Source organism: Hetaerina americana, unplaced genomic scaffold, assembly GCF_022747635.1.
Source record: "Hetaerina americana unplaced genomic scaffold, ioHetAmer1.1.p SCAF_1, whole genome shotgun sequence".
Taxonomy (NCBI): domain Eukaryota; kingdom Metazoa; phylum Arthropoda; class Insecta; order Odonata; family Calopterygidae; genus Hetaerina; species Hetaerina americana.
In genome coordinates, this window is record NW_027286069.1 from 59,304,052 (window position 1) to 59,320,415 (window position 16,364).

Genomic DNA, 16,364 nt, shown 5'->3' on the forward strand with positions numbered 1-16,364 from the left:
TCAGTTCTTGCTCCCCTCCTGTTTTTATTATTAATTAAAACCTGCCATACAACCTCTTTGTAGACAGCATCATATATGCAGATGACACTTCTCTGATTCAGAAATATAACAACCCCAGGGATTTAAAATCTCTTACAGCACATACTCTATCAGAAATAAATTACTGGCTAATTGCCAACAATCACCTAAATAATTGTGAAACCCAGCATTTTATGTGGGTTCTTGAAAGTTTTGATGAAAATAGTGATGCTTAAAGTTATTAGGTTTTAATATTAATGGGAAATTAACTTGGAATTCTCATGTGCTCCATGCATGCAAAAAAAAACTCCCCAGTGCCTTGTATTGGCTTAGGAAACATCAAATGTGTGAGTGAAAATGTCATGAAAATAGATGACTTTATCTTTTCTAAGAGCATTCTCACCTATGGTCTTAGAATCTGAGGGTATCTTCATGAAGCTGTCCATAAACTTATGCTGAAGAAAAAGTCTGAACAGTTCTGGGCCCCATGAACTAAAGCAGAACTATATTCCAAAAAGTGCCTATTTTAACTTTCTGTGGTCTGCTTTTACGATACAGCATCCTACATATTAAGCAGTTCATCAATTTATACACAATCTGGGCATCTGTTCACTCGCATGATTCAAAAATACAGAACAACCTGGACATTAATCAGTGGAGGCTTTGTGAGATCTTCTATTAGTCTGAAAACTTGGTGATAAAATTTTTCAATTAGCTCCCAAGCAGTGCCTTCTCTGTAACTAGTTTAGGTTTAAAAATGTACTTGCAAAATGGCTGTGTGCCAATCCCTTGTATTCCATCAATGAATATTGTGAGGTAGACTTTTGGTCTATTGTATTTTAAATTAATGTTGTCTATTGCTTACATACTCATCATTCTCTTTATTTAATGTGTTCATATTACTATATTGCTCTACTGGCCTCCACATGGTTATCTCCATGGCATGGTGAATAAATATTATTATTATTAAAGTAGTGATTTGACATTAGATTCATTGTAGATAAAATAAATAACTACAAATTTTGAGGTTTTCTTTAGTTTTATTTTTCCAGGTTTGGCATTACATAATTTTATGGTTGTTCAAAGCAATTTTTCTTTTTGTCTTTTTGATCTTAAATTTCGTATTAGTTGCACTTTAAGGTTTATGGTCAATTATTTGGAATAGGTTCATATCATGAAATGGGGTCCTACTATGTTGAAATTCTCCATGTGTATTTTTTTTTACCTCGTTAGCTTGTAATTTAGAATAGGGGTTTAGTTTTGCATTTCATCAGCTATTCCCAATTCCCACAGTCTTTCACAAATTACAAAACAAATGATGCCCAAGTATAAAGAGTAGTTTCTTAACTTATTGTTGCCATGTTATTTTAAGTAGGTTGAGAAGCAGCTTCTTGTGATTCTCATTAGTATGCATACAAATTTATTTATTTGTGACATAATTATCAATTCCATTTGCAATACTGACTTTTGTCTTGTTTATCCAAGATCTTATTTTGAGCCCTTCCTTACCCCACCATCCTGAAATCACCCTTGTACATTTCCCTCCTCAAGCAGACTTTATATCAGCCAGTCCTCTCAATGTATTAAGTTACATGATGATGCTACTAAGCAGTGAAATCTGGGACATAGTGTTTTTAGCATAATACTGTGTGGAATTTAATTAAGTTACTGTTGTCATTTAAGCATGTATCTATTTTTCTATCTGTATGTATTAATTTTTCTTCAGACCTTTGCTTCATGATCTTTGGATCTTTTTTAATGTTATCTTAAATAAAGAATTTAATCGAAGAAGAATGCTTATTGGATGAAATTTTGAGACCTGGTGGGAGAGTCATATATGCAAATTTTGTTCTTCCTGTATCAACTTCAGGTAAGAGATGGTAGTCCAGGGACAGAGCTTTGGACTACTGACTGGAAGGCCTGCCTTTCTAGGCACCGTCAGCTCCACCCAAGCTGTGTTGATTTTTAAAGTGCCAGATCTTCCTCAGAAATCATAGCTGGCTCAGGGAAAGGATCTGGCCTCCTTACCCTGATGTGTGAATTTTACATGCTATTGGGTGAACTCTACCCTCACCTACCAAACCGACCCTCAGGTTGATTACTGTGTTTATTGTTATATTGAGTAATATTTGATGAAATTTAATGTATTCAAACCATTTATCCAAATGAAATAAATATATTATATTATTATTATGTCCTATAGCATGTAAAATTCCAGTATGGACTTCAATGGCATTTTCATTTTATGAGCTGATACCATGTTATGTCCATATGCCACACTATGTCTCTATTTCACATATAGTGTGTTATGATAAACGGTAGTGTAGCAAGGTTATTAGAGGATTAGGTTAAGAATTACTTGCAGAGTGAAGGTTGAATTGTAAATTAAATCTCATATAAATTAGACATGTCTCTTTGGTGATGATGTTGAAAATGTATTATTAGGCTCATTGTACTGTGGTAAGACAGATCAAGTCAATTAGAGAGTTTAAGTGTGAATAGATTTAAGAGGTCATTTTTTATTTATTAAAATCCACATGTGCTGAGAGGCAGTGTGAGGTGGCACACAAGTCCCAAGTAATCACAAAGATATAATAGGTAAAATCAGTCATTAAACAAAAGTACACTTAAAGGGAACTTCAAAACACAAATTTATTTCACAAAATAAGCAAATCCCCATCTCAGTAACATCAATCAATCAGCAAGAAAAAAAAGATACATTTAAAAAAATTAAGCTGTTGCATATAATTTTACACCACACATCAATAAAATTATTACATATATTCTTTACATCATTTCTTAAAAGTATGCACTTTGTTAGGAAAGGGCTCGAATAGTTCTGCAGGGAAGGTGTTCCAATCAACAATTGTTTTATTTAGAAAAGAAAATTTTTTAAAAATTCATTCTTTGTGCCTGGCATTTTACCTTGAATTTGTGGCCATTTTTCCCTATAAAATTTGGTTTCCCCGCCTCTTTCCTAAGATCTGCCCAAGCTCTCCTCCCTTCAGAATGCAGAACATTCCACAAAGTCTGCTTATTTTTCTTCTAGTTTGTAGAGGTTCCCAGCCCAGCGTTTTTAGCATGTTAGACACACTCTCCATCCTCCTATGCTTCCCCAGTACATATCGGGCTGCCTTTCTTTGTACCTTATCCAGTTTTTTGATATGTCCTTCTTCATGAGGGTCCCATACAAGGGATGCGTGCTCTAAAATTGATCTTACCAGGGTCTGATACGCCTTTTCCTTAGTTGCTCTAATGCTCCCTTTGTGGTTTCTCATCACCCAATGAAGAGTTTTGAAAGCTTTCTTAAAAATGTACTCCACGTTTAGCCCCCACCCTAAATCCTTAGTTAAATATACACCTAAGTATTTGCAGCTATCACTTCTAGGAATGACATTTTCTGAGAATTTATAGTCCCTATTGTTTCCATTTACTTTGTTACTAAAAGTGATGGATTTGCATTTGCTAACATTGATATCCATCCCATTTTTATCACCTGATTTGCCATTTTATTAATGTCCCTTTGAAGTATGTCGCGATCACTGTCATTTTCGACTTTCCTGTAGATAATACAGTCTTCTGCAAAAAGTCTTATCTGAGAATTAATATTTACTTGGAGATTATTTATATAGATTAAAAACAAGAGCGGGCCAAGTACGCTTCCTTATGGGACTCCCGATGTTACCCTTGTTTTTTCAGAATACACTTCTCCTAATTTGACCCTTTGTGTTTGGCCTTCCATGAAATTTTTTACCCAAGAGATTACTCTTCCATCTGTGTGTAGTGGCAATTGGCCCATCTTAAGCACTAAGCGATCATGGCCAACTTTGTCAAAGTCTTTTTACTGGTCGACTATAATACCATCCACTTCTATTCCTGCATCCATAAAGTTGAACATTTCTTGGCAGAACTCTAATAGCTGAGTTTTGCAAGAGTGCCCTTTTCTAAAACCATATTTGCAACTGTACAACCAATTCTCACTCTCCCACAAACCCCAGAGATAATCAGCCATTATCTTTTCTGATAGCTTCCATACAACTGACTTCAAGCTTACTGTTCTAATATTATCAACTAGTGCCTTATGTCCTCCTTTGAAAATTGGCGTAACATATGCCTCCTTCTAAGCATTAGGCTGGGGATTATTGTTTAAGGTAACATTGAATAAATGATTTATATAATTTGAAGCTACACTACTACCCAATTTAAGCAAGTCAATTGAGATGCCATCTGGCCCTTTTGATTTATTTGCCCTCATTTTCATAATTTTTTTATAAATTTCTGCACTTGTTGTTTTTAATACTTTTGGTATTTAATATTTTTTTTCCTCCTTGTTAACTCAGAGATGTATCTACAGAATCCATTTTGTTTACCATGACCTTAAATACACTTGCATACCAATTATTAAAGGCATTAGCTTTTTCCTTATCGTCAACGATTAGTGTTTCATCCTATTTTTTTAAAGCTGTTATGTTTTCCCTGTTGTTTTTCCTCCTCTGTAGGTACTCATAAAATTTATTTCCATTATCTATCCTGATTATGTTCTGTAGGAAACTTTCTTTAGCTGTTTTCTTTTCTCTATTTAATTCATGAACTAATTTTTGTAAATTATGAGCCATTCCGAGCTCTCGTACTGTTTTTTGTGAATCGCTCTTACTTTTTTTCCCCACGAACAATAAAGGATCAGATTCTGTATCCGAACATGCTAGGGGGGGAAAATTATATTTTTGTCATTCACATAGCCTAGTAGGTTGCCATTATCTAACCTTAATTATTGTCCTTCTTGTTCCTAACAGCTCCTCTCATGAACTGAGAAGTATCTCCTTTAGATATATTTGTGCATTGAAAAAGAATATTCAAAAAGAGTTCTTGTGTCCTTATCTAAATGTCTCCACTGGCTTCACTGCATCTCTTTTCTTGTTTTGGAGATTAACCTGGTATTTGCCATGAGGAGGTTGTACTGAAAATTAAATGAAAGCATTCTAGGCCATTGTCTTACTGTAAGTGGGAAACTAGGGTTGGAAATTCTATTTGTGAAATAAACTTGGCTGTTCATGAGGAGAAAACTATCATATCCCTTAAAACTCTTCACTCACAATTCTACTGGTTGACAGGAACTGCCACCAGCCAAAAAGTAATTTTGTTGAGTGGCACCCCTTTTTAGTTATTTTACTTTGGCAGCCAAAGTTTTCCCTTCTATCTCACAAATGTTTGGCCTCTTTGGGATGATAGCTTGCTCAGGTTCCTTAGTCAGTATACTATGTTTTCCAGACTGAAGTGTGGCTGGAGTGAAAAAATACAGAAGCTCTGGCAGATAAAAGTTATCTCCTTTGAGATTTTGGGCATCTGGACGTGGGTAATGATAAATATTATCTACTCTGGGGGGGTGGGGGGTGGTTCAGTGTCCTTTTCTTCTTGACCATTTGGATGTTAATGCTTTCTGCAGGAGTGAGATCTGAATATAGTAAAATGTTTCCTAGAATTGTGTCACTCTTCGTATTATACTTGGTTTTCTGCAGTTTATTAGTCAAAGGAGAACCAGGTAATTTAATTTCACAGTTTTCTCTTTGAAATTCTTATTTTCTTTTATTACATTTATTGAATATGTATATTGGCAGGATTAGCTATTCTATTTTGTAATGTCAACTGTAGAATACTATTTGTAGCTAAATATTATCAATAACTTCTCTGCCAAATTCAGCTCTTCTGAGATTTTACTCTGCTGTTGATCTATTATCTATACCAATCATATTTCATGTTTCTGATATGCAGAGTTTATCCTTAATTAAAACGATTACATTTGCAGGCAAATGCAGAGATGGGGTATTTAAAGACCTAACATCTCACCAATTGTTAAGACTGGATGTGTTCTGCTCATATGACAAAACTGTTCGCCCAGTGATCCAGTATTCTTCGAACATAACTGTTAACATGAAAATGTTCATCAAATTCTTTACTTTGGTAGTATTATCTCCTAATATTTTTAGATATTTCTTTATATTTTAATCTTTCCTTTGACTCTACTGTTTTTGCCGTGTATTGTGTAGTGGGATACAGTTTGGTCCCCCTCATTTGATTAGTTTCAAAATAATCAATGATATAAATGTCAGTTTTGGTTAAATCTGATTTCATTTGTTAAATTTCTGTATATCTAATGATCATAACCGTAACATGTGCCCAATTTATTGCTACTTATTAGTTTATAGTTTTGGAGTTTGGGAAAATAGAGAGAAATATATTAATAAATTTAGTCAAGAAACTAATACAATGGAACAGTGTAAAAGGGAGAAATTACAGAGATGGAAATATGAATGTTTTTTATAATTAGGTGAAAGGATTGACAAGATTTGACCAAGGAAAGTTCGCAATATTTGAAACTAGATAGAGAAATTTACTGATGGACCTGAAAGAGATTCAAGTAAAGTGTAAGAATGTGTAGAAATTATTGGAAAAGTTATTAGGCATATGATACTAGATAGTGACAACGGAAAAGAAAGCACTAAAAGTAAAATATAATTCTGCAGAACTACTTCTGAATTTAGAGAAAAGTGGAAGTAAGCCTTTTATTTGATTAGTTGGAAAGCTATAAGAATGAGATTTTGTCAAAACAATTCGTTTAGTCAATTTTAATATCATCCTGAAAAAAACAAAATACCAGTACCTAGACATTATTGAATAGAGAAGGTTTAATGTTGTTTGATGCAAAGATAGAGCTAAGATTCATCAATAGAAGATAGGATAATAGAAAAACGAACCAAAGGTACAGGTAAATATGATTTTGATTTTAGTAAGGAAAGGGAGGCATTGAAAATGTTTATCAAATTAGATAACGTTGTAATAATTTTGTCATTAATAAAAAGTAATATATGTTATAACCAGAATGTTTTTGTATGGTTCATAGATTTAGAGAAGGTATTTAATAGAGATACATGGATGAACAAAATAAATGAAAACATTGCAGAATATACAAGTAGGATGGAGTGATAGGCAAACTATTTGAAGCATCTAATTGAATCGTAAGGGTGATAGAGGGAGTATTGGAACAGGTAGTGACCAATATCAAAATAAGAGAGGGTTGTCCATTATTTCCTTAGTTCATAATTTATATGATGTTGATGTGTTAAAGGTGGTATGAGAGCTGCTTGAGGTGGGAATGAAGGTGCAAAGCAGGCTGGTCAAATCTAATTTACAGATCATTGAGTATTACTCGGTTATGTGGCAAAAGAATTGCAGTTAAGATCAATGCATTAAGGTTAGGATGAAGATATCTGGCAAGAAAATAAATGTATGAGATCCTCAAGAAGAGGTAGTCTAAGTGAAGTGTTAAAGTGTGGGGAAATTAATTTAAGCTGATGGAAGAATTCATATATGTATTTAAGAAATATTAGAAGAAAGTAGTAATGGGCAGTAAAAATTGAAAGGAGCAGTTGGAGAAGAGCTGCATTTATAAAGTAAGATTTGAAACAAAGAGGGAACTGATGACAGGCAATATATGTGAAGATAGAAAAACATATTTAACACTATTATGTGGATGATAGTATGGTTCAGAAACCCAATCTTTTAATCAGAATAATGAGTTATGATGAAGGTGTACTGTAATATATTTTCAGTGAAAGAGTCTGTGGGAACTAGTGAAGAATATTTGGTCCCATCTTTCCAAGTTTATTGTAGATATTGCCAACCATCATTTCTTTAAAGGGCTATTTTAGTACTTAGTAATGCATCTAATGCATTGACATAGATTATTCCTCTTGATTTAGTACATTGTGTCATGAGTCATTGTATGTGAAGAATTATTGAACTACATAAAACATAGATCAATGATATTACCCAATGTTTTCAACAATCAAATTTTTTATTTCCCTCAGGACGAAATAAACAACATAATGGAAGTTCATTCATGGATGGCATTGGTAGTACTGATAATGGAAATATGTTGACTTTATTAAATGATATGAGATGAATAATTTAATAATTACCAGCTTACATAATTTGCAATCATGCTGTTCTAGTCTTGGAATGATGCTCACTTAAAATGGACCCCCAGTGATTACGGAAACATATCTGCTCTTCATGTTCATACCAAAGAAATTTGGGTCCCTGACCTAGACATTTACAATAGGTAAGAATCTTAAATAATTAAAATAAGGTAGCATTTGATGTGGCATGGTACTATTTGAATTCCATCAGTTGATAAGGTAGTCTGCACTACTTTCCATTACGACATGAACAATTAAAAGATTTAATACTGCATTTGCACTGAAGATGTAGTGTTATATTATAGATACCTATGTTTCTCTTTCATTTTCATTACCCGCATTTTTAATTTTCTGGCATTTTTTGCAAAAATATGTAAAAGTTTGCCTGCAAACTTTGGTACCTAAAGTAAGTACTCCATGTGATAAGTATGTGCGAGAAGCTTTTCAACCGTAGTTTTGCTTTCATATAAAATTGAATTTTGTTTCAGTGGAAATATGGAGTCATATGTGGGTATTAAGGGTACTATTTGTGTAGTTTACCCAAAGGGACATGTATTATGTGTCCCTGTTGCCAAATGGCCAGTCCATTGTAAACCAAATCTCAGACAGTGGCCATTTGATTCGCATGAATGCACCATGACAATTGGATCCTGGACTCATGCTGGGGAGCTGATTGACATTCAATTACAGAATGAAGGGGTTTGTATATGTTTGATATCGCTAATATATTTATGAATCTATGCGTACAAACTTTCAAATGCTCAAAACTATGTCCAATGGTGAAAACATACTCACATGGGTGTTTTTAGTGATAGGCTCAGTTAGGGCTAGTCAAATTTCTTCTTACACATTTAAATTCTCATATTTTTTGGGATTCTCATATCTATGTGCTCCAAAAGGAACTCGATGCATTTCATTTTCTAACCCAGGTAATCCACTTAACTGTTTCTAATGATGTTCTTCTATCTATCTATGTTATTCTACTATGATCAGTGTTATTATTTATAATGTTATTTTTGAGTTTCATCCCCTTTAGCCCTATTTACTTTTAAATTGAAACAATGTTCCTAGTAATAATCTCAAGGAAGAAGATCCTAGGATTGATAGCTAATGTTATATTTGATGCCCCAAGTCTTCCATTATTTAAGCAGGACAATTTGTTACCTCTTCCATGTAATTATCTTTTTACATCTGTGGCATCCAGAAGATTGAACCTGAATGACTTAATCTACCAATGCTGATATTCACAACCATAGTCAAATCAATTTTGAGCAAAAGGTTTAGGACAAACATATTAGGAACAAAGATCAGGTGGGAGGATGCCAACTCTGAAAAAAGTTTACTGGAATGAGATTCAAATAATGGTTTTTGGGCATATTTTCTGGCCAAAAATAAACAGCATGATTGCTTTTGTCATTCAGTGAAAAAGTAAAAAAGGGAAAATAAAATCAGAGTTGATTTTAGCAAAAGCAACTTGGATTCTCTAGATTTTTACCTGGTAATTAAAATGAACACAAAGCTCCATCAAAGTGAATGGAAGGAAGATATGCACACCCCATACAAGTGATACTACGAGTGGTTAAGATACATTTTATTCAACCCCTTATTCAACCTACTTATTTTCTTCATTCACTGGATTAGGAAGATAAAAGAGAAGTCATGAAAGAAACCCTTGACATTTGGCTCTTGGAGAGAGATTGGATGGCAGAGGAGGATTGATAGCCTCTTGAGGCAGGGGAGGTGAAGGAGGATCAATTGCAACCGAAGTGAAAAATAAAAAAAAATAATATTTGAGATATCTAGTTCCTGAAATTATCTCAAAATCCTTTGGAGATCAGAACCATATTGTATTCATTGGCCTTAGATGGGTAAAGTTTTGTAATTAGGGTTCCCCTTAGGCAGAATACTACAATTTGATTAATGCTGAAGTTCTCCTACCTGTCTGTCTCTATTTTTGGATAAATAATGTTAACATGCCAATTCCAGAGTCAATGAATAAGAATAGGCTATGAACTTGATGTAGTTGATAGGCTGGCATATTCCAATGACCCCTCGATCAAGGGTAATGATAATTCCTACAGATAGGTTGAAGAGTTAGAGATAGCTTCGAATATAATGATTAAATATTTAGAAGTATATTTTTAATACAAACGCTTTTAAATCTTGGGTGGGATAACTTCATGCAAAATTAATATTTTTGCATGTTTATCTTAGCTATTTGTGATAAGTAATAAGTCTGAAGGTTGCAATTTCTAATTCAAAATAAATTTATTGTCAAATATTATTGGTTTTGACTTTGCTATATTTTTTGGATATGGGGTACTGTACCTGCTGAAGGCATCCTTGATAGGTCATTTTTAAGAATGGATTTTCAATGGTCAAGAAACTTTGTTTTCTAATTTTAGATGCTAATTCTTTGTTTTTTGGTATTTTACTAACACAACAAAAATTGTTCAATCAGGTTTCCTTGAGTGACTTCCAAGAAAGTAGAGAGTGGGAACTTACGAATGCAACTGCAGTAAGAAATGTTGCTTCATATGACTGCTGTCCCAATTTAACATATCCATCAATAGTGTATAAATTCAACATTAAAAGGCATGCTAGTGCTTATTTAGCAACTGTGATAATGCCATCATTGAGTAAGTACACATTAGCTAATTCTAATACTTTCATGACTAATTTTTTTTCTAATTCATAAGTCTTTCCAGTCAATTCCTTTCCTTTTTGGGATAGAAAAGAATTAATTTTGACACATTGCATTCTATTAGTCATATGACTTGCAAACCATTGTAGTGAGGCTTATTATAGCATATTAATTTCAAATTAAATTCTTTTACTGCCAGTAATATTTATACTATACACATCTTCTATGAAAAAGTCTCATTAATGTGAATAAAAATTCAAATGAAAGAGTAAGACTACGTTAGCAAAAAATATATAGAAAAACACTTAGAAAAAGGACACCATATTCCGAAATTTTCTGTGGCAAAACCACCTTCCCCTGTGGAAAGAAGAAACTGAACTCTCCACTGTTCCTTCTTTTCACAGTGTGAGTATCCTTTTTTACATGTTGTTCTAGATTTTTTCGGCCAACACATCAATTACTTTTAATAAAAGTAAAAAGTATAAAAAAGTTTACAAAAACACAAACAACTCACTTTGATACTTTGGTGGTCCTAGCCACCTTTATGAGGATACAAAGAGTCACTGACCTGACTCCTTATAAACATACTGAGCTTGTTTGATCATGATGAAAACTTTAACATGCTGTGAGCATTAAAGAGGGGTATCATACGAGCAGTGAATAATGACAATATCCTACTTCATTTGATATTCCAGAAAATTTTATGATCAGTCAGATTGTATAAACTAATTGCTTAATCAGGCAAATGAAAAATGTGGCATTTTGCCTGCCCATATAATAAATGAATAATTATATGCCTTGTGGATATGAAATTGAGTTGATGGGAGTTGATTCAGTGTAGGATGGCCTTTCAAATTTTGTTTGCACTTTCTGAATGGAACTCAGAAGCAGTGGACAGGAGACAGTAGACTCCCAGATCAGACTTTTCTAAAGAAAATAAAATAAAGGATTGCAATCTGAAGATCAACTTTTTTAAATGATGAAAAGAAGATGAAGTCAAGATAAAACTTGGCCAGCATGTCTATTGATAAAAATCAGAACCATCAACTCTATTTTAAGGAGCAAGAAATATAAATGTGTGCAGTGATCAGAATTTCCAAGCCACCAGAATTCTACAAATACAGTTATACTAGCAGATTAGTGCACTAAAAGGAGAGGTAAGGAAGCATTTCATTTAAGCATATATTTGAGTCATACTATTCTGTGGTAGGGGAAGCATCAATGGTGGGATGAAATCTATGGGGGCAGAGAAAGATAAATGAAGCTCCCTCATTACCTTCCCCTTGTATCCTACTGTTCCATCTGGCCTGATGATGTGAAATAATATTAAGCTTGGTGCATGATGAATCCAACTATCATCTAACTTTGATTTGATAACTGTGGTGGATTCTGTAGTATTAATCCATGTAAAAAAAATGCAGCAGAAAAATTAAAATTGGAAGCAAAGGACGTTTTTGCTCACAGAAAAAAATGGAGATGAGTTAACTAATTAAGGTGCTCTAGGAGGAATATAGGAGAAATATGATTGTTGGAATGAAAAAAGACAAAACTGTACATAAGAAGAGAAAAATTATCCGGCTTATAAGAAGAATTACAGTTGAATGTCACAGGCAAGCATTATAGAAGATGCAAATATGAAAGGTATTGAAGAAATAAATTGTGAAGGTAAGAGAAGAACAGAGTGGAAAGTAATAGAAAACCAATTGATTGGCATCTATGGTAATTATTGTATTTCTCTAATAATGATGGTACCTCTTGAGTTATTAAATGATGGCAGAGCAGGAGGCAAAGAATGAACATATATTCACCATGTAATTAATCACAGGGAAAAAATAGGGCAAGTCTTGAACCCTAAGTTTCTGAAATCAAATATGTGATACTATCTAACTTAAAGAAATGTAAATGATTGATAGCACCCTTGCATGCAAAATTTGTACTGTCACAGGATATATGAAACAACCTTAATAGTGGATGGTGGGGAAAATTTGGTGTAATTAGTTTTTATGTTTATGCCCTCAGATGTATATAATGATCAATTCTTTACATTTGTAATTGTGGTAGAATTATAAATATATTGTTCTTTTGCAGTCATGGTAGTGATGACACTATCAACCTTTGGGCTGGATCCTAAGGCACCTCATCGTTTGGTTTTGTGTTCAATATCAATTCTATGTCACTGCCTATATCTACAATATTTGGGAATAAAACTTCCATCAAATGGCAATATGACTCCAGTTATAGGTAAGAAATGAAACATATATCATTTGACACATTAACTATTATGTATATATTTTCTATTGGCAAAAACTGGGTTGAACCATTTTAATGTTCCAATAGTATGCATGCATTTTCAATAACTCTGCTAAAAGACTATTTTAGTAAAAACCAATGAAAATATGGTTAATTGAACCAGGCCGTAATTGAGGGATAATATGTGGCTAAATTTCAGATAAAGAAATCCTTGGTTTAGCCCAACCCATTATCCAACCTGTTAATACAAATACCCATGTGTAATACTGAAAAGAACATACTGGGAACATAACTGGGAAAATACTAGGGAAATCCAACTCAGCAAATGCATGGTATATATGCTTGTTGTAATGAATACTGAGATGATTAAAATGAATAAAAGTGTAAAATATTAATATAAAACTTTCTAATCATTGCATAACATGGTCACTTAAATTTCTTGTAAACCAAAATTGGTCTAAATTAGACATGCTTCAACTTGGAAATATCCTTATTCCTTGCAGTTCTTTTTTTCCGGGATTCACTTGTGGTTTGTGGTGCTACCTTGATACTAAGCGTTATCATGATGAGGCTGTCTTCACCACCAGTGTCTCCGGGCGGTGAAAAAGAGTCAACTCCTTTCTGGCTTAGCAGAATTTTGGGAATAGTCTTGAATCAAAGGATAGGACAAATATTGTGTCTTGGGCGATGTAGCCTTATGGTAAGGGTATTATTAGAATTTGTTTTTATTCATTATTATATTAATCACTCTACCATTAAGATCTTTTGATGAATTAAAAGTTATAATTTTAGTGGATAAAATTCTCTAAAACCTCTGGTGACCCATTAATAGGTTGACATGTGCCAGGGCATGTGTGTCCATTGTAGTGCCTTTTATCTGTAGATGAAAATTATTGATAAAAGTTAAAGCATTTTTGGCTAGGATGAGGGGATTGTTAAAAGAGTTTCATGGCGTGTGACATTGGGAGGATTTCAACACTTTCCTCTTAACTGATTTTCAATTAGCCTAATTCTGGAGTACTGGGATTTTTATATGAATTACAAGTTTTTATAAAAATAATCCCTCTGCAAGGACTGCAACTTTGACATGGTAGCAGGTCTTGTGCATTCTGATGACCCATAAAGCTTTGCCTGTGGCAACAATAATAATTGGTCCTGGCAGGGTCACCCATGCCAGATAGGTCAAAGGGTAAGGGCCAGATGAAAGGCAGTTCCCCCAGCATCTTATTCCTCAGTGAGGTGGCTGCTGGCCCCTGTGGGGTGGCCATTGAGTGATGGAATCACATTAAAAATGCTATCCATGAAGGCAACAGGAAACCACCTAAGTTACTTATCCCAAGAATACCATGTTGGCTATTATAGAGAAAATGAGTCCTGGCAACTATGGGACTCGACTCAATTGGCCATGTCTCATGTCCGGCAACAGGAGAAGCAAGGCCTCCGTGGTCATCTCATGAAACTCCTGCAAAGCAAAAGCGACAGCAGCAGCACAGAAGTTGCGGACTAGGACCAAAGTAGTTAGAATAGGAACTTGGAATTTTAGGACAATGTTGAGGACAGGAAAATTAGAGAATACAAAGCGAGAGGTGGAGTGAAAAAATATAGATGTTTTAGGGCTGTGCAAAGTGAAATGGAAGGCTATCCGGAATATATAGTGATAGTTAGAGAGTAATACACAATGGAGGGGAAGAGAGCCAGTGAGGTGTGGCAATAAGTGTTTTTACTTCAACTAATCTCCCCTGAAGTGAATCTTTCTGAAAAAATCAGGAAGGCACTGTGCAATGTTGCACTCTGGAGCTCATCCACAAGCTTTCCTTTCGTACTCTATGTCCAGTATTTTTTTTCCTGTACTAGAGTATATCTTACACACTTGTGGGCCTTGACTTTTTTTTGTTGCCAAAATCTTAGATGGAAAGTGTTTCGTTGTCAATCTTATAGACTAAGATGCCTGTGGTATGCTACTCTTTTCCTAGAGCAGAAATATCTGTAATTCACAGGCATTTCCTTTATGAAGTCCATATATTCTAAATTACACTTTATTTCTCATTATTTGCCGTGCAACAAATATTCATTGGACATTCCCATTATAACAATGTGTTTCCCTTACATCACAACATGTTACCCTTTCTCCATAAAATTTATGGAGAAAGGGTGACATGACTAAATTTTTTCTCCTCAATTAATGCCTGATTTATATATGCTGCTGTCTTATCTCTGAATTGAGTTTACATTTTTCAGCGGAGCCATCTCATCTTTTTTTCACTACAGAGGCCCATTTTCATGTAGGGCAGATATCACTGTATCTTTCCATTTCAGGAGGAGCCTTTAGACAGAGAGAGACTGTGAGAGAATTATCCTTTTTTTAAGCTCCAAATTTAGCAATTCTGTGGAAAGCCCCTTTCCATTCTTCATTACTGTCCTAATATTTAGGCTTTCTCTTTCTAAAATCTTCTAAGAATAGATTGGCTTGTGTAGAACCTACCCAAATATATTTATATATCCCTACAGTAATTTTCAGTCTTAACATCAGAGGGTCTCTATCATCACCCCTAGCTCCTCCCAAGTGGATTTCAGAATTGAGGACGTAACCTAATTGAGCCTAAGACAAAATATAGAGTTTCAAGCCATTTTTATTCTTCAGATATACTCTAAAGCTGTTTTTTTCTAAATGTACTCATCCACAGTAAAATATATTTTAGGAGATATGATCACACAAAGAAAATCTAAAATGTTTTGAATAAATTAATCCCAGGCTTATTTTTGAGCATTGAATCATGCTCATGAGCTCCTCAATGGATGTAAAGACTGTTGATGCTGAGGCGCATGCTCATTATTTACTTCTAATGCCGACTCCTAAGCATACCAGAAAAACATGAATGAAGAACAGGATGTCCAAAAATCAAACAAGTTACACTTTTGCTTAAGGCACATGTGAATTATAATAGCAAACACATTCTAATGTCATGGAGTTTCACGGGTCATTTATTCAAGATGGGACTTCTTATCATATTTTCCCTGCATTTCCATGGGCAGTTGTATTTTCTGCATATTGATTCATTGAAAAAAATCATTTTGAACATACTCTCATCAAATAATATTGAAAAGCTACCCATCACAGAACACTCACTGTTTATATCTGCTCTCAACCCACTGTCTTCCTCAAATAACCCCAAGTCAGATTGGTCATCATTGTTAGACCAAACAAACTGCTCTACCTGAGTCAGATGGTGACACTAACTGGTGTAGTTGAGATGGTAGGCTCAGGATTTCAACTTCGTCATCTTCATTATCATCATTACCTTTACAGTTATAAAGTAAATGAAATAAAAATCTTAAGACATCATAGAAGGATGTGAATGTGTTGGAAAACAGAGAAATATATGCGTACAAGATTTGTGTGAAATGGCAACAGGGAAGAATGTAGATGCTCTTGATTTGTGCACTTGAGCAAAATTACTTTCCCCAGCTTATGCTTA

General features: G+C 34.2%; 1 protein-coding gene across 1 annotated transcript; it reads left to right on the top strand.

The window, feature by feature from the left end:
- Positions 1 to 5,484: 5,484 nt before the first annotated feature.
- On the top strand, positions 5,485 to 13,152 carry LOC139700181 (acetylcholine receptor subunit alpha-1-A-like). Its single transcript, XM_071598802.1, has 7 exons — positions 5,485 to 5,557; positions 5,822 to 5,976; positions 8,028 to 8,137; positions 8,483 to 8,693; positions 10,456 to 10,633; positions 12,727 to 12,879; positions 13,088 to 13,152. The coding sequence occupies exons 1-7, from the start codon at positions 5,485 to 5,487 to the stop codon at positions 13,150 to 13,152; spliced, it is 945 nt and encodes a 314-aa protein (XP_071454903.1).
- The last annotated feature ends 3,212 nt before the right edge of the window (positions 13,153 to 16,364 follow it).

Coding starts and splice junctions, on each gene's coding strand:
- LOC139700181 (XM_071598802.1), top strand. CDS start 5,485: ATGTTTCCTAGAATTGTGTCACTCTTCGTATTATACTTGGTTTTCTGC. Junction 10,634..12,726: donor TGTGATAATGCCATCATTGA/GTAAGTACACAT, acceptor GTTCTTTTGCAG/TCATGGTAGTGATGACACTA. Junction 12,880..13,087: donor CAATATGACTCCAGTTATAG/GTAAGAAATGAA, acceptor GCTAAATTTCAG/ATAAAGAAATCCTTGGTTTA.